A 25853-nucleotide genomic window follows, 5' to 3' on the forward strand; every position below is an offset into this window, starting at 1 on the left:
AAATAGCAATATTCACAAGGTGTGTATGTGCATGTGCATGTGCGTGCACCTTAAGGGTGCTTCTTAATACTATATATTGGAGAAAATGAGATTACAAAATATTACAACGTTAGAGTGACACTTTAATAGAAAAAGTTATATAGTGCACTGCTTTCAGAGGTGAGCCAAGATTCTCCCAAAAAAACTGGAGTAACTGTCATATCAGTACATAAAGCCTTTTAGCAGTTGACCTGAGGATCATTTACAGGCTTGAGAGCCCAGTTTGTGGCAGTCCATTTCAGCAGCGTAAATCAGCAGTCTGGTGGTGGGGGGCACAATAACACACACTCCCTCTCGGCTCTGTGAGAGGGCTGGCCATGGCTCGCCCTCCCTCCTGAACGGCCATGGCTTGCCCTCCCTCCTGAACGGCCATGGCTCGCCCTCCCTCCTGAACGGCCATGGCTCGCTCGCCCTCCCTCCTGAACGGCCATGGCTTGCCCTCCCTCCTGAACGGCCATGGCTCGCCCTCCCTCCTGAACGGCCATGGCTCGCTCGCCCTCCCTCCTGAACGGCCATGGCTCGCTCGCCCTCCCTCCTGAATGGCCATGGCTCGCTCGCTCTCCCTCCTGAATGGCCATGGCTCGCCCTCCCTCCTGAACGGCCATGGCTCGCCCTCCCTCCTGAATGGGACCTCCTGCGTGCCTAAAGCCCATGTGCCCCAGTACCAAGACTGTTCTAAAAGCTGTAAAACAAAATGAACTATGCCAGGAGTTTGGTGTCATGACTGTAATGAGCAGCTTATCTGTCTGATCTCTCATGTTACAGGTCAACAGTGGTTTAGATGTGGGGTTAATGTCGGGCACATGTGATGAGAGCTCATGGGATGAGAGTCACACTGAAAATAAGGAGAAATCAGCCCTTACTGAGGAAATACTGAGCTACAGAGGCTAGAAGGTTAATCATATTGTTCAAAATGAGTTTCTAATATGCATGTGAGCATAATGAAAAATATACACTGTTTAGCCTACAGGAGATCCATCATGAATTGAATCTAATAAAGCAACCTTTCAGGAAGCTTTATATCATCAGAGTTTCCTGACTGAGCTCCTACTTGCTGTCATGGGTTACGTAAGCCCCCGTATGCTCAGAGTGTAGGACAACTCCACCCGGGGTATAAATAAAGCAACCTGACGCACGGCTGCAGCCACTGTGATTTGGGGAGGTTTTCACACGGGATGTCATGGTTCTGCAGCGCTAGCTAGCCCAACTGATATTTCATTACAAAGAGAGGAAGCATCCTCCATGAATGAAAAACCAGCCTTCACAAAAATGGTTTAATTAGGGAAGACTGGTGGAAGAGAAATGCACATTTGCCTCCTGCCCACAGCCTCATGGGCGAAATGTAATGGTACACTTCTAGAGATGGATTCAGGAAGCAAACACCACACACACACACACACACACACACACACACACACACACACACACACACACACACACACACACAGAGTAAGTATGGTATCCATTGCCAGGCTTGATAGACAGTGTCCGTGGAAATCACAGTCACACACTCCCCCAGGCTCTCCAGCCCCGTCCAGCAGGGGCACCATCAGACAATGCTTGCAATTACACCCCAACCCTCAACCAACCCAACCCACCCCAACCCCCCCCAAACAGGGAAAATGATGAAAGAAAAGTGGAGAAGGAGAGGGCAGATTGAGAATACACATGTGTATGCGCCCATGAGGGAGTGTGTTTGTGAGTGTGCGTGTGCGTGTGCATGAGCATGTGTGTGTCTAAAGCATGTATCCACCCGGCACAGCCAGAAGAGGACTGGCCACCCCTCATAGCCTGGTTCCTCTCTAGGTTTCTTCCTAGGTTTTGGCCTTTCTAGGGAGTTTTTCCTAGCCACCGTGCTTCTACACCTGCATTGCTTGCTGTTTGGGGTTTTAGGCTGGGTTTCTGTACAGCACTTTGAGATATCAGCTGATGTAAGAAGGGCTATATAAATACATTTGATTTGATTTGATATTAAAGGGAGCCTGTAGAAGCCTGCTCCCAGATGCTGGCTAATTTAGTTGGGGAATAGCTGGCTGTCCTTCAGGTGAATGGACAGAGATTGGTCTCAATATGAGATCATAAAAAAAGACATCACAGAATCTCACAGCACCTCCAGCCGTCCTTCATGTGTCTCGCTAGACAACACACACACACACACACACACACACACACACACACACACACACACACACACACCATCCATGCACGCACACAAATGACATTGACAAAGACGGAGTAGCGTACATACACCACACCAGTTCACGCCACACACTGAATCAGTTATTGTGCTCTAATGCAGCTCTGCCTCTCTGACAGAGTGAATAACCTGGGCCATCTGTAAAGAGTGATACATGGCCAAGCCCCCTGTACCAGTGTGTCCCTCCCTCTCCATCCAGATCCAGCTGACTCCCCCAGTCCTCCATCACTCTCCCAGTGTCAGTGGCAGGGCCCCAACATCAGCAGCTGTTCCCCTTGGCTGTCCCAGCAGCCCCTCTCCAGGCTGGGCCCATCAGGCTGAAGGAGCGGGAACTCACACTACTCCACGGAGACCCAATTAAAAGGGACGGAACTCGGCAATAGAAGCGGAATCACAGGGAGATGCAAAGCTGCGGCTTTAATTGAAGACGTGTTTTTACGCTCTTGCTCTCTCTCTCACGCGCTCTTCTTCAGGCCACCATCGCCACTTTACTCCTCTCTGATCAAACCGAGGGATGAAGGGAAGAGACACACAGGGGAGCTACAGTGGGGAGTTGAATACACACATATCTGTTTGTGGGAAAGGCAAAGCGCTCTGTGGTACCCGGGTTTGGGAGATACAATGGTAAAAAGTAGCATCAGAATAGTGCAAATGGATCTGTAAGAATCACATTAGACAGCATGTAGAGGGAAAAAAAACTTTTCATTAAAACTATACATGGGTTGCTTCTCTTTTCTCTTAATGCACATTTGTCTACCTCTGCAGTAGAGTTCCTTCCATGTTAATTAGTACTGTAGTTAATCCGAAATTGAAGAGACCCAAACTGTCAGGTCACATTGTAAACAATAGGACCCAACGGTAGTCTGTGGGACATTTTGAGCTGCTATCTCTCCTAGCTAAATGTTCCCTAGGTACTAATTGGCCTAATTTATGCTGTCTTTCTTCGAATTGCCAGTTTCTTTATAGTTTTATATATTAGCCCTGACAAGTGTCAGCAGAACTCCACATTCGCTTTACAGGGAAAGCAAAAATGAAAATAAATGATTTAACCCCTTGAATTATATTGATTAAGTAAAGACGGTAGCATTGTGAAGTCTACAGTACCTTCATGGGATATTAAACATAATTTGAAAGGAGAATAAAAGTTCAAGCACTTAGCCAGACGCAAAGTGAGCCTAGCTTCTCTCCTTTACATTATTTAAGATAGGCTCCATCATTTTATCAATCTATCGATCTCCCACCAGAAAGATGAAAATGGAAAAATAATGAGACCGATGAATGCTGTGTAAAGAACATCAATGTGTGAAATGTAATTATCTGTGCTGGAAAAAGTGTTGGCTGTTTTCTAAAACAAGCAGTTAATATTTTTCCCTCTCTGCATATTTTAATTACCAGATCAATCAAAACTACATACAGCAGTGCTTCCACAAGAAAGTCTAAATGAAAAACAATAGATTTACTTTAAAGTCTTGGCTTCTTTTGAAGTCTAAATAAAAATTTCAGGTACCTTTAGGAGTGCCTTCTTCAGAAAAGTTGTGATATTTAATTAGTGTGTTTAGATTCTGCTGAAATTTAACTTCACAGCACAACACAATGTGATATGAAAATTACAGGATACAGACTTCTGCAGGGGAACAGACAAACAGAATTAAAATCTCTTCAACACCACATGGGAGGACCTCGTCTTCTGACAGCAGCCCATGTTCTGTATGTGACTACACTGCAACTGGTTTGATCTCTAGCTGTGTATCTGTGGTAGATGTAAGAAGACTTGCTCTGCGTCTCTGACTGCATCTGCGTCTATGACTGACTGGGTCTTGGGCTCAGTGGCTGTGTAGTGCTGACTCTGGTCCTGAAATCACAGCATCACGTCACGGAATTGGCGGAGCAGCTCCCCTGTTCTGCCTTTTCTTCCTCACATGGGGTTTTCCTGGTTGTACAAGCGCTGACGTTTATTTCTCCTGGCATGTCCTCGCCGGAACAGAGGCACCGATTTCACACATTTTTATTGGCTAATTCGACTGTGCTCTTGCCAGCAGCGGAGAGGGAGCCAGCTAGGAGTCAGAGCATCCCAAGAACACAACTGCTTTACTCTGCTTTGCTCTCAGACTGGGATCCCTTGGGGAGCCTAATGCCTGTCTCATAACAAGTCAGTTGACCATTTAAGGCCGGAGCTGGGGCTGGAGTTAGGAGTCTCAGAGACTGCCTGTTAGATGAGAGGAGAGAGTTACTGTGGTTCTTTCAGAGATTGCCTGTTTGTCAAGGGGTGAGTAAGGGAGTCTGAGGAGTGGCTGTTAAGGTGGTGGGAGGTTTACAGAGAGTGGATATATGGGCAGTCTGATGCCCAATAACAGCAGCACAACACCGTCGTCAAACATGGCTAACATTTGCACAGCAGCATTACTCAGATATGAAGTCTCTTGGCTCAGAGGTTTGTGCTGTCAGGACTGTAGAAATTAAACCTAGCACTGCAGAGCACAATGTGCTAAAACTCATCAATTCCACATGGCTAGAGAGGCAAGTGCCTATTTATAACATCACACCTCTCTCTCTTTACCTAGTGTGCATCCCTATATCTAAACACGCTCCTATAATGATGAATATCTCCAACTGGGATGTGCAGACAGGGCATCAGTCAGTACAGGAAAACAAACACACCAAAACACAATCACATCCCAACGCGTCTTCACACACAGCCCTGAGACGTGTAATGAGACTAACGCTGGGAGTCTGATGGAGGATGAGGGATTCCAGCACAAACACAGCCCAGTCAAAACATCAGTCAAGAAGGATGAAGACAAGTCTGGGACAGTCATATAGCTTTGTGTATTCACTCTGGGTTTAATCTTCTGTGACATGTCCCGACTCCCTGGTCTCTGTGTATGGACTTTTAAATTAGCAGAGCTGCAGCACTAATTATGACCAGTGTCAAAGGCAGCAGCAGAGAGAGAAGACTGTTCTACAGGACAGACTGCATGGATGAACTGGGCTGAGGGACATTATTTTATTATGTCTAACCCAAGAATCTCTGCTAAATACATTTGATTCGACTGAATAATGTGTTCTCTTACTCTACCAGCTACTGTAATGTAGCTATACTAATGACGTTAATAAAAAAGCAAAGAGACAAAACAAATACAGTACAGTATGTCCTCAATGGGAGCACTATTGCTGCCTCAGGTGGAGGGCCTTAAATATGAGCTCCTATTGGTGCAGAGAACCCCACACTCTCCCCAATGTAGATGACACAAGTGATAAACCAGGGGACAGGGAGAGAGAGAAAGAAAGAGAGAGGGGGGAGAGAGCGAGAGCTAGAGAGAGAGCGAGAGTGCGAGAGAGTATCACTGGTTTACATGGCCCCTGCAGTCCATTATATTCCCAACAATAGGTTGGAGGTGTGGTGTGTGCTGTTCATACCTAATGGCCTGGAGTTCCTGTATGGGCCTAGGCTGACTGGCTGCTGCTCAATGAGCCTGAGCCTGAGACAGACAGCAGACAGACAGCAGACAGACAGCAGACAGACAGCAGACAGACTGCAGACAGACAGACAGCAGACAGACAGCAGACAGACAGCATTAGAACCACCTCAGCAGCTCAGCACACAGGCATCACAATAGACATGGTTGAGAGGGATAGATCCAGCAACACAGAGTTGGAGTGGGTCAGATCCAGAGATATGTCGTATCTCACAGATGTTCTGGAGATATGTGAATGTGGAATTGTACTGAGGGGAGTTTCTAGGTATCAAATTGTGCTGTACTGTACTTAGTGACACTTTCAACACTGTCCCAAACCTCACCTTTATAGACTACTGCATTGAGATGAGGACTCTACGAACCAATCCAAACCCACCGACCCATGATACCCATCTGATCAGCCTATCTGCACCTAATAACCAACCAATTTAGTCCATAATGTAGATCTGTCTTCATTGGGTCGTTAAAGCGGGAGCATCACCACTGTATTTCACAAACGGCACAGTCCCTCATCTATGAAAGTGCCATAGAGCCCCACAGACAATTAGACAAGGAAAAGCTTTATGACCGTTAGACTCACCGCTGCGGCGCTCTTGCCACCGGCAGGACAGCCAGGAGCTTTTTTGTGTAGAAAAGTAATTATGAAGCCTCTCGTAATGACAAGGAGGAAACTTGTGTCATAACACACACCGCCTTTCATCACAGCGCCATAATTAATCATCATCCTTTACTCTTTGATTCATTCCACTATTCATAACATATTTATACCTTCAAGACAAATTATAATTTCCTTCAGGAATTAATCAAAAACAGGAAGGACTGGTCTCCTCTCGATGGATGATCAAAGACTGTGTGTCTACCTAGCTAGCGGCAATGCTGCCCGCTCTGCTCTGTATGGGTTCAGGCTCTGGGCTCAGGGTTCATGGGCAGGTCTGCAACAGGGGACTGATAGACTGGTGTCTCTGCAGGACATTAGTTTCATATCAGCTGATAGACTTCAGAAGTACTGAATATACCTTGATTGGAAGGTATTGAAATGTACATACATAGCATGATTATAAATGGAGCTTGAATTAAAACCACATCTACACTGAACAAAAATATAAACTTAACATGTAAAGTGTTGGTCCCATGTTTTGTGAGCCGAAATAAAAGATCCCCACATTTTTCCATACGCACAAAAAGCTTATTTCTCTAAAATGTTGTGCACAAATTTGTTTACATCCCTGTTAGTGAGCATTTCTCCTTTGCCAAGATAATCCATCCACCTGACAGGTGTGGCATTTCAAGAAGCTGACTGCAGGAATGTCCACCAGAGCTGTTGCCAGAGAATTGAATGTTCATTGCTCTACCATAAGTCGCCTCCAACGTCGTTTTAGAGAATTTGGCAGTACATCCAAATCGGCCTCACAACCGCAGACTACGAGTAACCACGCCAGCCCAGAACCTCCACATCCGGCTTCTTCACCTGCGGGATCGTCTGAGACCAGCCACCTGGACAGCTGATGAAACTGTGGGTTTGCACAACCAAAGAATTTCTGCACAGAAACCGTCTCAGGGAAGCTCATCTGCATGCTCGTCGTCCTCACCAGGGTCTTGACCTGACTGCAGCCAATATCCAGAAACTTCGCACAGCCATTGAAGAAGAGCGGGACAACATTCCACAAGCCACAATTAACAGCCTCATCAACTCTATTTGTAGGAGATGTGTCGTGCTGCATGAGGCAAATGGTGGTCGCACCATTTGCACACTGATTTTCTTACTGTGGAATGCAGGGTTTGGTCTTCGCTAGGCATAAATGGGACCCATGTCGTCCAAAAAGTTATACCTTTTAATCATCTGTCCATATAACATTCTTCCAAGAGTCTTGATGTGCTTCCAGGTGCTGGGCAAACTTGAGTCAACTTTTTGGATGACATGGGTCGCAAACACTGCATTCCACAGTAAGTACCTCATACCAACGGTCAAGCATGGTGATGGTAGTGTGATGATTTGGGGATGCTTTGCTGCCTCAGGACCTGGAAGACTTGCCTTAATAGAAGGAACCATGAATTCTGCTCTGTATCAGAGAATTCTACCGGAGAATGTCAGGCCATCCGTCTGTGAGCTGAAGCGCAGCTGGGTCATGCAGCAAGACAATAATCCAAAACACACAATCAAGTCTACATGGCTAAAAAGCTAAATGGCTAAAAAGCAACAAATGTAAAGTTTTGGAATGGCCTAGTCAAAGTCCTTACCTAATCCCAATTGAGATGTTGTGGCAGGACTTGAAACGAGCAGTTCATGCTTGAAAACCCATAAATGTTGCTGAGTTAAAGCAGTTCTGCATGCAAGAGTGGGCCAAATTTCCTCGACAGCGATATGAGACTGTTCAACAACTATAGGAAGCATTTGGTTGCAGTCATTGCAGCTAATTTTGGCACAACCAGTTATTGAGTGTTTGTTAATTAATTCATTAATTAAATAAATAAATAAATACTCAGGTTCCCTTTATTTAATACTAGGTTTTGGATGACGATCATTTAGTATCAAAAATATGCAAAAATAGAGAATATCAGAAAAGGGGCAAATACTTTTTTCCCGGCACTGTTTCTGCTATTGACTTAAAGAGATGTGGGATTATCTCCTTTCTGTATGTTTAATTTACTACTAGAGCATGAATAACAGAGAAAAAAACATTGTTTTCTGCCCATATCATCACCACAACCTCAGGGGAAGAGATGGCACAGTTAGAATCAAAGACAGGTGTCCACCATCCAACCCCAACCCACAGTCGGCAGTGTGTTAAAAGCTGTTTGATGGTTTTGATGTCTAGTCAGCTCCATTGTACCTTTCTGGCTGATAATGAGGGCCAATAATGATTCCTGAGCTCGAGGGGTTAATGGTATGTAACCGGCAGAGCCGCTAATTACACGTTACAAACTATTTATCAGATTCTCCATCTGCGCAACTCAAGCACCACAACTCTCATTGTGCACGCTAAATTACTCCTCGGATTATCATTGTAAAGCAAGTTTCCGTAATTAGGAGCCCGGGCTGCTGTTTTCTTTTTCTGAGTAGGCTGCCGAACGACATCAAGTGAAGAGGGGAAAATTAGATGACTGGTTCATTTTGGTCTGACATCCCAATACAGAGCCAGTATCTACAATATCTGGCATCTACAGTATCTAGCTGTATGAAGATGAATCTAGCCACACAGGAATCCACAGCCAACAGATTCCAGAATTCCATCACAGTTTTTTGTTGAGAAGGTGAGACCTAAGGGGGATTTACACTCTAAAATGAGAGAGAGGTATAAATTGCCTCTTGGATCCCATGTAGGCTTGGTGGAGTCTGCAATACCGTATAGTCAGATTGCAACGGAAGGTTGTGTGAAAGTTGTGTGAACAGTGGAAGGTTGTGTGAAAGTTGTGTGAACAGCGTGTGGAGCAGAGAGGCTCAGTCTCAGTCCAACAGGCCTCTCTCTCCTGCCATCGGTTATTTGAGAAATAACTGTCATATCCACCAGCCCCAAAGGTGTGCCGGAGACCATGGAGACATGTACCATCTCATCTGTCTCTGCAGTACATTTTATTAAAATTACCTTCATTATAAGACAGTGTTCATTATAAAACCAAAAACGCTGGTCTCCCAGGGCCCAGTGGATTAATAAGGACAGCGGTGTATTTTAAGCTGTAAACTCCTCACTGTCCTTAATCTCCTTCCCACTTCACAAGGCCAAATTAACACCTCTCCCCAGCTCTGACGGGACCTCATTAGCAAACTTCCAGGGAAGGAAAGAAAAGAGGAATGAAAAAGAAGGAGAAGAAGAAGAAGAAGAAGGAGGGAAGCGACCAATGACAGCCACCAGCTCTGGGATTAACCCTTTGTGGTACTTCAGCGCTGTAGAAACTAGGTCGTTGTCGACGTGCTTCTAATCAGTCGCCTGGTTAGCGATAATTAGAAGCCAGGATCGGACGAGGGGAGAGAGAAAAAGTGGGAGGGGTACATTGAAATGAAACAGAAAAGAAAGAGAACCTGTCATGTCGCAAACACTTCAAAGGCAGAGACTTCTCTTTTAAAAGTGGCATGATGAGGATCCAAATACCAAGAGGGACTCCTCCGAGCTGTGTGCCTCTCATATAGAGACAGACACACACACACACAAACACACACACACACACTCTTCTGGCTCAAACGCCACCTTTACAGTACAGCTGTAGGGGAGTTTTAGTGTATCCCAAAACACACAGCCAAACAAGCGCCTGCAACTACACCTCCTCCTTACTGTACTTCACCCCTGAAGCAGCAGGTATAACTCCCTCAGCATTACTCTAAGGCCTGGCTGACTACTGGTGGGTAAAGTTCACAAGCCTCCGCAAGCTGTTTGACATTAAGCAGGAAGGTCAAAATGTATCAGAAAACACAAGGGGTTTCATTCATTTATGATTATGCATAGTGAGAATGATTGTATGCACAGTAGTACATTTTACTTTTCAAATCTGTATTCTATACATATGGAAGTTTGATAAGAGAGATCCAAAGTAATAGTGAAGACCTTGCATCCTTCAAGACCGATACCTCTGGAGAAAGCTTTAATATTATCTTTCATTATCAGCCATCTACTTTATTTACTTTCTAAACATCTATATTCCCTGTTGTCAAACATCAATAGTGCTCAGATTAATCCCCTAGGTTAATGTTTGCAATGGTGGAAAAAGTACCCAATTGTCTTACTTGAGTAAAAGTAAAGATACCTTAATTTAAAATGACTCAAGTAAAAGTCACCCAATAAAATCCTACTTGAGTAAGTCTAAAATGATCTGGTTTAAAATATACTGAAGTATCAAAAGTAAATGTAATTGCTAAAATATACTTAAGTACTAAAAGTAAAAGTAAAATAATATATAATTTCAAATTCCTTATATTAAGCAAACCAGACAGCAGCGTTTTCTTGTTTTTTTTATTTACCGATAGCCAGGGGCACACTCCAACACTCACATTGTTTAGTGAGTCCGCCAGATCAGAGGCAGTAGGGATGACCAGAGATGTTCTCTTGAGAAGTGTGTGAATTTGACAATTTTCCTGTCCTGCTAAGCATTCTAAATGTAACAAGTACTTTTGGGTGCGAGGGAAAATGTATGGAGTAAAAAGTATATTATTTTCTTTAAGAATGTAGTGAAGTAAAAGTAAGTTGTCAAAAATCTAAATAGTAAAGTACAGATACCCCCAAAACGTACTTTCGTAATACTTTCAAGTATTTTTACTGCATGTTTGCACAATACAGATATGGCAGGGCCTTTTTGATATTTTTGTGTCTGTGCCTTTGAGGTCACAGCCATTCAATTGGCCTTGACATGAACCTCACATAGCAGCAGCATTGAACAGAATAACTCCAGCCAAAACAGACTGCTGCTTTGGCCTAGCTATTTACAAAACTTTTTAAAAAACAAGTTGACTATGATAATAAATGAGAGCCAAACAATCCATGTTGTTATCATATTTAGTGATCCAGCTTTCAGGTTACCTTTCAAATGGTGAGTTGAGGAGAGAGAGGGAGACTGGAAACATTATTTGTAGTATCATTTCAATATGCCTCTACTTTGTGGACCATAACGCAGCTCACAAATGTGATTTATGACCTTGGTTTAATGGCTAGAGCAGAGCCTTGTTAGGTATCAGATGACTTTTTCAATATGGCAGCGTCAGAGAGGGCACTAAGAATGCACCATCCCAACAGGAAATGAGGGCTTGTCTCAGCCAAGATAATATGAGCAGTCAGATACAGTATCTGATCATCTAATGGCAGCTACTCCACTTTGACAGAAAAGGCATCAGTCAATAAGCATCAGATGAAGTGTAACATGAAAACTGGATCCTCCTTACACTTGGCCATAAAGTTCTATCCCTGCTACCCTATCACCCATCCTTACAGTGCTTTGTGTCAGAATGTAATTGGTAAAGTGTCTGTAAATCATGTCAAAGCCCCACAGGTAAAACATAGGCAAGGAGATGTCAACTCACCTGGGCTTGGAAACTCTTGAGGACAGGAGCCACCATCTCCCGCACTTCCTGAATACAGATAAACAGAACCAAGGTTTTACATTTTTGAGACACTAGAAGGGGGTAGAAGCTCCATCTAACTAGGGACCAATTGCCCTGTTGAGAACAGGGGAAGACTTCTACTGCACCTTGTATTATAATTTGTCTCAATAGTACTGAATATACTAACTTGTTATGGACAACTTTAAGATGATGAAGACTGTCAAATGCTGTTTGATCCCAGATGTATTTTTCTTTAGCCAAATTTCAGCCGAAGAAGCAACGTCCCTGGTTTGGATTAATTTGAGAGGGAGGGAGGCAGAGGAGGATGGGGGGGTTAAAAGTGGGGTGTGTAAGTGGGGATTTCCTGCTTGTATTAGCTCAGGCTCCAGCTTCTCCCTTCCTCCTGGCTCTCAGTGAGCTCCAGGTAGAGGGATTGAGCTGCCTGTGGGGACAGCCTGATCCTGCCATCTGCACCTGTATTATACTGACAAGGTTACAGCACACTCTCCCCACTCTCAACCAGGGACAGGGGATCTGCAGTCTGACTCTGGGAGATCCAAGGAACCCTGGCTGTGACCATGGTGCTACTGCAGATACACTGGCCTTAAACAACACCTAGCTGTAAACCACATATTTTAATTTAAATGTTAACATACCTGGAGAAGGGGGGTTGGGGTAATGAGACTGACTTGTCCCAAGCATTGTGCGCAAATTATATGCACTAAAGCGGATTATAAAATGAAATAAATAATTCCAGGCACAAAGGTAAGCAGGGCTCAAACACTGAGCAAGTCAGTCTGCCTAGTGGAGCAGAGATGAGCAGAATGACACATAGAACTCATAGCAGGGTAGGGAGGAGGCAGGGGGTAGGGAGGAGGCAGGGGGTAGTGGGTAGGGAGGAGGCAGGGTTTAGGGGGTAGGGAGGAGGCAGGGTGTAGGGAGGAGGCAGGGTTTCGGGAGGAGGCAGGGTTTAGGGAGGAGGCAGGGTTTAGGGAGGAGGCAGGGTGTAGGGGGTAGGGAGGAGGCAGGGTGTAGGGGGTAGGAAGGAGGCAGGGTGTAGGGGGTAGGGAGGAGCCAGGGTGTAGGGGGGAGGCAGGGTGTAGGGGGTAGGGAGGAGGCAGGGAGTATGGAGGAGGCAGGGTGTAGGAGGTAGGGAGTAGGGAGGAGGCAGGGTGTAGGAGGTAGGGAGTAGGGAGGAGGCAGGGTGTAGGGAGGAGCCAGGGTGTAGGGAGGAGCCAGGATGTAGGGAGGAGGCAGGGTGTAGGGGGTAGGGAGGAGGCAGGGTGTAGGGGGTAGGGAGGAGGCAGGGTGTAGGGGGTAGGGAGGAGGCAGGGTGTAGGGGGTAGGGAGGAGGCAGGGTGTAGGGAGGAGCCAGGGTGTAGGGGGTAGGGAGGAGGCAGGGTGTAGGGAGGAGTCAGGGTGTAGAGGGTAGGGAGGAGGCAGGGTGTAGGAGGTAGGGAGTATGGAGGAGGCAGGGTGTAGGAGGTAGGGAGGAGACAGAGTGTAGTGGGTAGGGAGGAGGCAGGGTGTAGGAGATAGGGGGTAGGGAGGAGGCAGAGTACAGTGGGTAGGGAGGAGGCAGGGTGTAGGAGGTAGGGTGCACTAACCTCTGGGACATTTCTCTTGAACTCCCGGCTCAGCTCCACCAGGTGCTTGTGGGAGTGCTCGCTCTCTTCCTGTCGCCCTGCCAGCTCAGACGCTACTGAGTTTAACTCCCTCTATAAACACAAAAAAAGAGGGAGAGAGGGAGAGCAACAGAGAGCGTGCGAGAGAGAGAGAGAGAGAGAGAGAGAGAGACCACTTAGAGAGGCTGCCAACTGTAATACAGTGCAGCTTAGAGTGTACATAAATAAAAATACAGTGCTGAATATTAACTATGTAATCCTTCATGATCTTATAGAGGTAATACTTACTGCAAGCCCTGGCCCATAAATAATTAAGCCAAAATAAATCCAATGCCTACAGTAGCAGAAGGCATTTTAGATAATCAGTATTTGAAATAATCAATACGCTTGCAACGGCCATGGAACTCCAGTGAGAGAGAGAGGAGAGAGAGGAGAGATAGAGGAGAGAGAGAAAGAATAAACAAGGCAGCGGAGTCACGTGTGAAGGAACCAATAACCTGACAAACAACCTAATAAACAAATATAGGGCTTCCTGGAGAAATGAAGAGCTGATTTTAAGCCTAGACAAGACACGATTCAACACACAACATTATTTATTTTTCCATGATTAACACAGATCCCATTGAAGCCTCCATTTCATTCAAATCTCTCTTCCACATCTTTACATTGATTTCAGGTGGATTTTAATAACAGAAATATACTGCTAGGATCTTATCAAGGCCCAGTGCTAATAACCCACATTTCCTATTAGTGTCACAATTCATCTGTCTAAATCCTTCAATACCTGGTGATACAGTACTTGCTAAAACTCCACCCTATCAACATCCACTGTACAATTCCCAGCGATCTGTGTACACAGCCACTCCTCAGACCCATGCATTTATACTGGCCTCACCACACCACTTGCCATCCACAAACCCAATAGCATCCATTGATTAATCATCCAATTTCCAGCTCTTTCTGCAAACCAACAAAACACATCTAAAATCTTGCTACAGTACTCGTCTCGGCTGACAACGGTTGTCCCTTTTAATCCCATCTCTTTTCCTGTCCTCTTGGATTGGTTTTATTTGATGAAGGTCTTCCCTTGTATCTGCTGGGATATAATATAAAAAACTGGAGTGAGGGATTCAATTAACACAGTGAATTTATATATGACGCTGGAAAATGAAATTGACTGTGTTTTAATTAATCTCCAGTCTTACTTAAAAGCAATTTAATAAATTATCACATGAGCCAAAGAGAGAGAAAACCTAGGGACAAAACTCCAGTTCCATATTTGAAAAATGTAACTGATTCCACTTATTCCCAGTGAAAGCATTTTAACCCTTCAGTTTCATCAGATCTTGATGTAAATAGATTACTGTACTGGTCCTTGAAAGAGGCCACCTTTCTCTCTCCAAAGCCAGCGACAGAATGCTCCCATTGATGAGTTTTATTTGATCTCTCTCGGGGACAGTTGCTCTTAAATCTTTTTAATGAATTTTAATCTTATTAACACTTTGTTCTAGCTAGCTATTTGTGTAGGTAGCTATCAAGTAAACACAATAAATACAAATTGTCCAAATGGACCTTTCAACTGTGTAATATGGGTCTTCTTAAGAGATGGGTCCTTTGCCTAAGGACTTTCTCCAAGAGTCAGAATGGACTAAATTTTCCTTTGCTTATCCCATTCTCATGCATCTCAGATTGTAAATCATGATGTTTATAGCAAAACCAAGCATTTCATGGAGCCATCATTCTTTTGTCAGGAACACATTCCTATTTGGTTTCCGACTGCCTTGTGCTCTTATTAGCTAGTCACTGTGCTTCAGTCAGCCATTCTAACACATATTGGATGAGACTTTTGGGGGATTTGGGACTTGGCTGTTAGGAGTGGGCTAACCTCCAACAGATTCAAGCAGCTCTAGACCACCAGCTAATCTGGCTGAGAGAGAATCCTGTTAGAAGTGGCTTTGTGTGGATTATAGTGCTGATTCTGAATTGCCTAGCCCTTCATTGTCCATGAAGAGACTTTAAAGTAAAGCAAATCACATTGAAGCCTCATTTCAGTCAAATTCAACACAATGTTTGGTTGCTTCTTCACATGAAGAGTCCAATAACATATGTATTTACATTGTAATTATGTGCAGTGCTTGATTTGGGCCGGAGCTGTCCGCAGCGCCGTTCTGGCACTTCTCATTTTTGGGGAATTGGTTCTCGGCTCCTCTATAAAACTAAGCAGCCTATTGCCGGCCCAGACTCACACACAGAAGAAAAAGAAGGTTGATCAAAGCAGAATGCATTGAAGAGCAATGGAGAGTGGGCATTCATTTCCTGATTCCGCTTTGTTCAAGTTTATTTGCCACTAGTCTGTGACTCTGTGCGTGACAGTAGGCTGTTCGAGATTGCGCAAATCTGTCATGAATACGCATGATGCACTATTCCAAGTTGTCAAATGAGGGTTTGGAGGTCATGAAAAGTCATAAAATTAGTTTAATAGTTTGTGTTAAAATAATTAATGAAGGCACACTTTTAAATATGATCAATCACTTAATCTACATATCAGCCATTATCGGAATGACTCTTCAGTGCCTGCCAGTGTGTGCTGCGTGTGTGCCGTTGCCTGAGAAGAGAGAGCGCGACATTTTAGCAGCACGTATAAAATAATGTCAGACAACAGACTAACTAGATAGCCAATTCAAAACATAACTTGTAGCAGCTATGGAGCTAGTTAACTATAGCTAAGCATTAATGTCTTTGTCGCCTTTCTACCTGCACCGTTGGAAAGCTGGGATTCCCCTCTACTAAACAGTAGCCATGTAATGTTAAAAATCTACCCTGAAACATGAATATTTGAGCCTTAAACATAAACATGTCTAATTAGATACCTTGCTTTGAAGTAGCCTACTTTATCCATTTGATCCCTGATTTATTGAATGAGGGAATCATTTTCTAAAGACAGAAGTATTTGGTTGTAATGTTGCGATACATTTATATCAAGGGTGGGAACCATCCTCCATGTTAGCTACTGGGTGTGCAGGCTTTTGTTCAATCCCTGGTCTAACCACACTGTAGACTATACATCAGCTACTCAACATGACCTTGATAAGCAGACTTGGCTGTTTCAGGGCTGGATCAAAAGCCAAGCCTGCACACCCAGGAGCTGTCCAGGTGGAGGGTTGACCACATGTTAACAACATGTGACTAATAGTGCAGTTCTACTTTGTGGGCGGTTAAGTGCCTTGATCAAGAGCACAATGGCAGGAGATGGTAGGCCTGCATGGGATCAGACACAGCAGCCTTCCAGGGTCAATAATGGTAACTTTTTCATGTAGGCTATAAGTCATGAAAATGAGGTTAAGTCATGGAGAAGTCATGGAAAATGTGTAGGAACCCTTAACAGTGAATAATCAGGAGGTGTCTATAGCATAATATCATTTGTGAATTTCGGTCAACATAGTCTAATGGACCAACTTGGAAAAAGACAGCTCCTGTACTTCTTTCATCCCAAGTCAAGCACTGGTTATGTGGGTAAAGTGTAATTGGAATGTATAGTTCAGTGTTTGCAGTATATCCTCAAAATCTCCAAGTTTATTAATTGCGAAAGTGAAAGCATCAGTCTAGTGTTGGGCAAGGAATGTAAAACGTATAAACTTATCAAATGGCATCATAACAGACCACTTATTTTTACTGCATGTTAAATATACTATGGATTTCAGTTTCCATTCAATTGTGAGTAGCTCAACCAATGAGAGCAGTGAATACATCTATATGAGTAAAACAACAATAGCTGAAAAGGCTGGGCAATAGCACATCAAATGAAACCTGGTGTCTGTCCACGTTCTTGAAGAGAACTGAAGCAGAACATTGTTTGCCTGTTTGGTTTTCTTGAAGACACGGATGATGGAGCAACTGTACTGTACTTGAAGTCTCTTGAACCAAAATATTTTACACCTCACTAATCATAGCTGATCCATTTCACCTTGAGTTATGGGCAACTGAGGTCTCTGATAAGATTCACTTATCTCCATGAATCCGCATGGAGTGTCCAAAACAACACATACATCTAGAGCTACTATAGTCTTGATTACTTACATTGAAAATAGGGGGAGTAAACAAGTTTGATTCCCTGTGCAAAGAAGAATTTCCCAGGCATCGTTTGACAAGGTTTTAAAAAAGGCGATCGGGACCGAATTTTCAGTGTGTAGCAGTCAGGTCAATACCGAGCTCCTGTCATTAAGCTTCTGCCAGTCAAACATCCGGACGTAACTGATGAGTTTCCCCTAGGAAGGGCAGAGCTATCGCTGGGGTGGGGAAGTGGTGGGGTAGGAGGAGGAGGGGGTAGTTGAAGGAGGAGAGGGGGTAAGGGGGATGCTGAGCAGGGCCGGTCCAGAGGGAGGGAGGGAGGGAGGGAGGGTCCAGGCCTGGTCCTGCGGAGGACAGTCTCTGGAGGAGCTGAGGACAGTCTCTGTGGAGGAGCTGAGGACAGTGTCTGTGGAGGAGCTGAGGACAGTGTCTGTGGAGGAGCTGAGGACAGTCTCTGTGGAGGAGCTGAGGACAGTCTCTGTGGAGGAGCTGAGGACAGTCTCTGTGGAGGAGCTGAGGACAGTCTCTGTGGAGGAGCTGAGGACAGTCTCTGTGGAGGAGCTGAGGACAGTCTCTGTGGAGGAGCTGGGGACAGTCTCTGTGGAGGAGCTGGGGACAGTCTCTGTGGAGGAGCTGGGGACAGTCTCTGTGGAGGAGCTGGGGACAGTCTCTGTGGAGGAGCTGGGGACAGTCTCTGTGGAGGAGCTGGGGACAGTCTCTGTGGAGGAGCTGAGGACAGTCTCTGTGGAGGAGCTGAGGACAGTCTCTGTGGAGGAGCTGAGGACAGTCTCTGTGAAGGAGCTGAGGACAGTCTCTGTGGAGGAGAAGTCACATGTCCTGACAAAGCCAGTCACACAGCATTGAGTGGGTCAGGTATTTAAGCTTGTGTGTTGTGTTGCTGAAAGGACTGCAGGGGGTGGTCCTTTTAGACTCCACGGAGGGACGTGAAAAACAAGACAAGCAAAATGGAGGATAATGGTGATAAGAAAGTAGTGGAGAGATAATGATATCAGGAACATCATATTTTTGGTACTACAATTTATAGCCAATGCTATGAAATAAATCACCATTGGACCATTGCCAACATTGATGTTAGCAAGTAGTAATAATACTAATGCTTATTAAAGCTTCTTAGCCCAGCAATCCCACTACAAATCATTCATATCCACTGATGTTCGTCTGTAAAAACATTCAATACATAAAAGACATACAAAATCAGTAGTGTGTGAGAAGCATGTATAAAATGTTTTCTGTAAAAAATGTGAAGCTACTATATTGTAAAACAGTACATTTGAAATTGATTCATTAAACCTACTCCTCTCGAATACATCTGTGGCCATAAGCTGTTTCCTGGCCTTCCACAAAGACAAAACATGGTGGAAAAACTACCAAGATACTGCAATAGAATGTAGACTCACAGTCACACACTATTGTATGCAGCGGGCTTGGACAGCACAAATAAAGGGGAAAATAGGGCGAGGAGGACAGGGGAAAATGCAGATGGGTATTATTTTTCTTTTTGCATCTCATCTAATTGCAATCATAGGCAAATGTCTGAAAGTGTGACAGCATCAGCAGAATTGCTGCTGAGAGCACAGAATCTTTGTCTAAAAATAATCAGACATTCTGTGTGCTGCTGTTAGTTATAATGGTAATCGATGCTGGAGGCTTTGAATTCCATCAATTTATAGATCCACTCTGTTCTGCCTGGTGACTGTGGAGCCTCACAACCCCCACCGCATACGCACACCAAGAGACACAAACACACATTGCATGCAAGCTCACACAAAAAAGAGCACACACACACACACACACACACACACACACACACACACACACACACACACACTGGTCGTAGCAAGGCAGCACTGAAGCCAGTGTGTGATTAAGATAAGTCTAGTTTCCTTTTATACATTCCTTATCCCCTCCTATTCTCTGTAGGGCACCAGATTGGCCATAGCCGTCTAAGATTGGCCCCGCATCTCAGACGCCACATTTGAGAGTGGGATCGATCTATAAATCAAATCACCACAATCAATGGCCCCGATCGCTGCAGTCTAGTCTGGCCTCAACGTTATTACTGGCACCCCCCAGCCGCTGAGGGGTGGAGAAAAAGAAAAACAAGGCTGGGGAGGGAGAGGGGTTTGGGGCAGGCAGAGCCTCGGCTGGCTGGCTGGCTTCTGTCCATCTACAGGATGAGCCCTTATCTGGCCTCCCTCCCTGGGCTGACCGACCGACTGACAGGCAAGCAGCTCTCTACATCTCTACACAACTGTCTACTATAATACCCCCCTGTTCATTCAGCTGCTCTCATTTCCACTACTCCACTCTCCACTGTGTTCATACCATACAGTGATTGGTACCGGAGTGTCCACTGTGTTTAGACCATACAGTGATTGGTATCATAGTGTCCACTGTGCAGCAGTAGTACAGTACATAGGAAGTAGAAAGTGGTGGTGTTGAATAGTTTGGTGTAGGCTGAAAATCACATTTAAATGTTGACACCTTTCTAAACCCTGGACTAGTAAGCCTGATAAATCATCCCAAATAATTAATCCCCAGTCAGGCAGGCTGTCGTTAAACAGCAAGCTAAATCTCACAAAGGGGATGAGAGGCGCGTGAGCGTTACAACCATCAGTAAAAGGTGTGACTGGTGTTGTCAGACATTGTTCGTCATAGCCAGCTTCATTTAGGGAGTTTTAGAGCCTGATGCACCAAAGCACATTGTCCCATCAACGATTCTTTCTATTTTTAAACACATGCACACACGCACATGAACACACAACCACTGATAAGAAAGGGTAACACATTACCATTATGGTATTTTTCAGTTGAGACAGCACCTTTAAAAAAAAAAAAATACTAATAAAAACTACAGCCTTAACATAGCCCTTCCATTGAATCTAGAATCCTAAGGATATCTTTAAATGTCCTCCAATTAGAACCTTCAAACTGCTATCTATGGGTGAACATTCTAATTGAACGGCCAATTAGAAGAGCTTATTTATCATCATTAAGCCAGGCCATTGTTCTCCTCATCTCCAAGTCTGTGGTTACAATCAGGATGTCTATTGTCATACTGTAATACATGGCCACTGACTGATTAGACCTCCCTGGATTCATTAGCAAGCTGGGGGGTTGAAACCTAAGTGAAAACATAACCTCAACAGGCCAAATAAGGTCTGGTAAAATGGAGACTGGATGTGAATGATAAAGATTTGACTGTATATAAAAGTGGTCCAACGTGGTGGTGATGACTTTATTTGTAGAGCTTTACCAAGTGTTGTCTTATTCTCATGCTGAAATTAATGGTTGGATTCTGAGAGAGAATCGTCCATCGCAGTCCATTCGTAGTTGTGAAAGGCAAAGGAACTGTAGAGCATCACTCTTAAAAAAAATTATATTTATTTTACATTTATTTAACTAGGCAAGTGAGTTAAGAACAAATTCTTATTTTCAATGACAGCCTAGGAACAGTGGGTTAACTGCCTTGTTCAGGGGCAGAACAACAGATTTGTACCTTGTCAGCTTGGGGATTCGATCTTGCAACCTTTCGGTTACTAGTCCAACGCTCTAACCACTAGGCTACGCTGCCGTACCTGTCAAAAGTTTGGAAATACCTACTCATTGCAGGGTTTTTCTTTATTTTTACTATTTTCTACACTGTAGAATAATAGTGAAGACATCAAAACTATGAAATATCAGATATGGAATCATGAAGTAACCAAAAAAAGTGTTAAACAAACCAAAATATATTTGAGATTCTTCAAAGAGGCCACCCTTTTTCTTGATGACAGCTTTGCACACTTTTGGCATTCTCTCAACCAGCTTCATGAGGTAGTCACCTGGAATGCATTACAATTAACAGGTGTGCCTTGTTAAAAGTTCATTTGTGGAATTTATTTCCTTCTTAATGCATTTGAGCCAATCAGTTGTGTTGTGACAAGGTAGGGATGGTATACAGAAGATAGCCCTATTTGGTAAAAGACCAAGTCAATATTGAGGCAAGAACAGCTCAAATAAGCAAAGAGAAATGACAATCCATCATTACTTTAAGACATGAAGGTCAGCCAATCTGGAAAATGTCAAGTTTCTTCAAGTGCAGTCGCAAAAACCATCAAGCGCTATGATGAAACTGGCTCTCATGAGGAACGCCACAGGAAAGGAAGACCCAGAATTACCTCTGCTGCAGAGGATAAGTTCATAAGAGTTACCAGCATCAGAAATTGCAGCCCAAATAAATGCTTCACAGAGTTCAAGTAACAGACATCTCAACATCAACTGTTCAGAGGAGACTGCGTGAATCAGGCCTTCATGGTCAAATTGCTGCAAAGAAACAACTACTAAAAGGACACCAATAAGAATAAGAGACTTGCTTGGGCCAAGAAACACGAGCAATGGACATTAGACAGGTGGAAGTCTGGGTTCCAACAATCAACAACCGTGTCTTTATGAGACGCAGAGTAGGTGAATAGATGATCTCTGCATGTGTGGTTCCCACCGTGAAGCATGGAGGTGGAGTTGTGATGGTGTGGGTGTGCTTTACTGGTGACACAGTCAGTGATTTATTTAGAATTCAAGGCACACTTACCCAGCATGGCTACCACAGCAATACGCCATCACATCTGGTTTGCACTTAGTGGGACTATCATTTGTTTTTCCAGGAGGACAATGACCGAACACACCTCCAGGCTGTGTAAGGACTATTTGACCGAGAAGGAGAGTGATGGAGATCTGCATCAGATGACCTGGCCTCGACAACACCCGACCTCAACCCAATTGAGATGGTTTGGGGTGAGTTGGACCGCAGAGTGAAGGAAAAGTGCTCAGCATATGTGGGAACTCCTTCAAGACTGTCGGAAAAGCATTCCAGGTGAAGCAGGTTGAGAGAATGCCAAGAGTGTGCAAAGATGTTATTAAGGCAAAGGGTGGCTACTTTGAAGAATCTTAAATATAAAATATATTTTGATTCGTTTAACAGTTTTTTGGTTACTACATGATTCCATAAGTGTTACTTCATAGTTTTGATGTCTTCACTATTATTCTACAATGTAGAAAATAGTAAAAATAATGAAAAACCCTTGAATGAGTTGGAGTGTCCAAACTTTTGACTGGTACTGTATATATACAGTTGAAGTCGGAAGTTTACATACACCTTAGCCAAATACATTTAAACTCAATTTTTAACAAATCAAATGTATTTATATAGCCCTTCTTACATCAGCTGATATCTCAAAGTGCTGTACAGAAACCCAGCCTAAAACCCTAAACAGCAAGCAATGCAGGTGTAGAAGCACAGTGGCAAGGAAAAACTCCCTAGAAAGGCCAAAATCTAGGAAGAAACCTAGAGAGGAACCAGGCTATGAGGGGTGGCAAGTCCTCTTCTGGCTGTGCCGGGTGGAGATTATAACAGAACATGGCCAAGATGTTGAAATGTTCATAAATGACCAGCACGGTCAAATAATAATAATCACAGTAGTTGTCGAGGGTGCAACAGGTCAGTACCTCAGGAGTAAATGTCAGTTGGCTTTTCATAGCCGATCATTGTGGTCATTGTGATCACAATTCCTGACATTTAATCCTAGTAAAAATTCCCTGTCTTAGGTCAGTTAGGATCACCACTTGATTTTAAGAATGTGAAATGTCAGAATAATAGTAGAGAGAATGATTTATTTCAACTTTAAAAAAAATTCATCACATTCCCAGTGGGTCAAAAGTTTACATACACTCAATTAGTATTTGGTAGCATTGCCTTTACATTGTTTAACTTGGGTCAAATGTTTCGGGTAGCCTTCTACAAGCTTCCCACAATAAGTTGGGTGAATTTTGGCCCATTCCTCCTGACAGAGCTGGTGTAACTGAGTCAGGTTTGTAGGCCTCCTTGCTCTGCCCACAACTTTTCTTTAGGATTGAGGTCAGGGCTTTGTGATGGCCACTCCAATACCTTGACTTTGTTGTCCTTAAGCCATTTTGCCACAAATTTGGAAGTATGCTTGGGTTCATTGTCCATTTGGAAGACCCATTTGCGACCAAGCTTTAACTTCCTGACTGATGTCTTGAGATGTTGCTTCAATATAGCCATATAATTTTCCTCCCTCATGATGCCATCTATTTTGTGAAGTGCACCAGTCTCTCCTGCAGCAAAGCACCCCAATAACATGATGCTGCCACCCCCGTGCTTCACGGTTGGGATGGTGTTCTTCGGCTTGCAAGCATCCCCCTTTTACCTCCAAACATAACGATGGTCATTATGGCCAAACAGTTCCATTTTTCTTTCATCAGACAAGAGGACATTTCTCCAAAAAGTACCATCTTTGTCCCCATGTGCAGTTGCATACCGTAGTCTGGCTTTTTATGACGGTTTTGGAGCAGTGGTTTCTTCCTTGCTGAGCGGCCTTTCAGGTTATGTTGATATAGGACTCGTTTTATTGTGGATATAGATACTTTTGTACCTGTTTCTTCCAGCATCTTCACAAGGGCCTGTGCTGTTGTTCTGGAATTGATTTGGACTTTTCGCACCAAAGTACGTTCATCTCTAGGAGACAGAACGTGTCTCCTTCCTGAGCGGTATGACAGCTGTGTGGTCCCATGGTTTTCATACTTGCGTACTATTGTTTGTACAGATGAACGTGGTACCTTCAGGAGTATGGAAATTGCTCCCAAGAATGAACCAGACTTGTGGAGGTCTACAAATTGTTATTTTGCCCATCTTAATCTTTTTATTTTATTGGCAAGTCTGAGATATGGCTTTTTCTTTGCAGCTCTGCCTTGAAGGCCAGCATCCCGGAGTCACCTCTTCACTGTTGACGTTGAGACTGGTGTTTTGCGACTACTATTTAATGAAGTTGCCAGTTGAGGACTTGTGAGGCGTCTGTTTTTCAAACTAGACACTCTACTGTACTTGTCCTCTTGCTCAGTTGTGCACCGGGGCCTCCCACTCTTTCTATTCTGGTTAGAGCCAGTTTGCACTGTTCTGTGAAGGGAGTAGTACACAGCGTTGTACGAGAACTCCAGTTTCTTGGAAATTTCTCGCATGGAATAGCCGTAATTTCTCAGAACAAGAATAGACTGACGAGTTTCAGAAGAAAGATCTTTGTTTGTGGACATTTTGAGCCTGTAATCGAACCCACAAATGCTGATGCTCCAGATACTCAACTGGTCTAAAGAAGGCCAGTTTTATTGCTTCTTTAAATCAGAACAACAGTTTTCAACTGTGCTAACATAATTGCAAAAGGGTTTTCTAATGATCAATTAGCCTTTTAAAATTATAAACTTGGATTAGCTAACACAACGTGCAATTGTTACACAGGAGTGAAGGTTGCTGATAATGGGTCTCTGTACGCCTATGTAGATATTCCAGCAAAATATCTGCAGTTTCCAGCTACTATAGTCATTTACAACATTAACAATGTCTACACTGTATTTCTGATTAATTTTATGTTATTTTAAATGGACAACAAATTCTTTCAAAAACAAGGATATTTCTAAGTGACCCCAAACTTTTGAACAGTAGTGTATATATATTTTAAGAGTGATGCTCTACAATTACTGTACGAATGGACTGCGATGGACGATTCTCTCTCAGAAACCAACCATTAATTTCAGCATGAGAATAAGACAACACTTGGTAAAGCTCTACAAATAAAGTCATCACCACATTGGCCCACTTTTCACCACAAATGACAATAGCGGAGCAGTGAAACACACACAGATAACCTGCGATTGTTTATTCTCTCTTAAGAAAATGCCAATCTGTTCATTCTCAGGTGTGCTGATCTTCCTCTTGTTTTTCGTTGTTTCTCCCCCCTACTTTCCCTTGTCGATTGCAGGAAGATCAAAGCGCCGCCGCCAGAAGAATCTAAATATTTCAGGTGAGGAGAGAGGGCTGCGTTTCACACCACCTGTGCGCTGAGAGACTCGTCCCTCCTCTCTCTCTCACAGTGTTCCAGGGGCCCCTGGGGCCCGGCATCATGAACCAGGGCCACCTGTCAGAGAGAGGGGCTCCTTTATTCTCTCCCACTATCTCCCTCTCTTTCTCTCTACCTCGCTCTCTCTCTCTCTTCTAATTTTCCAGCATTTGAACCAAAAATACAATTATTTAAATAGAACTGTGAGAGTGAAAATACAACCTGGGCTGACAACAAGCAGTGTAAAACTTAGAGTGCTGCTGTCACAAAGGCTGCAAGACCCAGCAGATAAGTTAACATCCCATGAATGGGAATTTTTATGTGAGATTTGCAATAGGAAAACCATTTATAGATTTGCAATAGCAAAGTAAATTGCTTTGGTGAACACAGTAACTTTCATAATGTAGGCCTAAATAAAATGAACTGCCTGTATTTTTCTATTGTATTATCAAGGCAAATAACATCTGGACAAAGAGCTGCCCAATGCAGCTTAATCATTAGTATACTGTACAGTAC

The 25853-nt window shown here is 43.8% G+C and overlaps 1 protein-coding gene across 5 annotated transcripts in view; it reads right to left on the reverse strand.

The window, feature by feature from the left end:
- Positions 1-25853, reverse strand: part of LOC106585474 (homeobox protein cut-like 2) — a 114827-nt gene that overhangs the window by 56480 nt on the left and 32494 nt on the right. For 4 of the 5 annotated variants that reach the window (XM_014171709.2, XM_014171711.2, XM_014171710.2 and 1 more), the window contains exons 2-3: positions 13345-13455; positions 11717-11764 (exon numbers count right to left, since the gene is read on the reverse strand). In XM_014171709.2, coding sequence (XP_014027184.2) covers positions 11717-11764; positions 13345-13455 — 159 coding nt within the window. Of the gene's footprint in view, positions 1-11716; positions 11765-11924; positions 12032-13344; positions 13456-25853 lie in introns of those variants that run through there. The other variant, XM_014171713.2, reaches the window with a different exon arrangement.

This window comes from Salmo salar, chromosome ssa24 (genome assembly GCF_905237065.1).
Source record: "Salmo salar chromosome ssa24, Ssal_v3.1, whole genome shotgun sequence".
NCBI classification, from domain to species: Eukaryota; Metazoa; Chordata; class Actinopteri; order Salmoniformes; family Salmonidae; genus Salmo; species Salmo salar.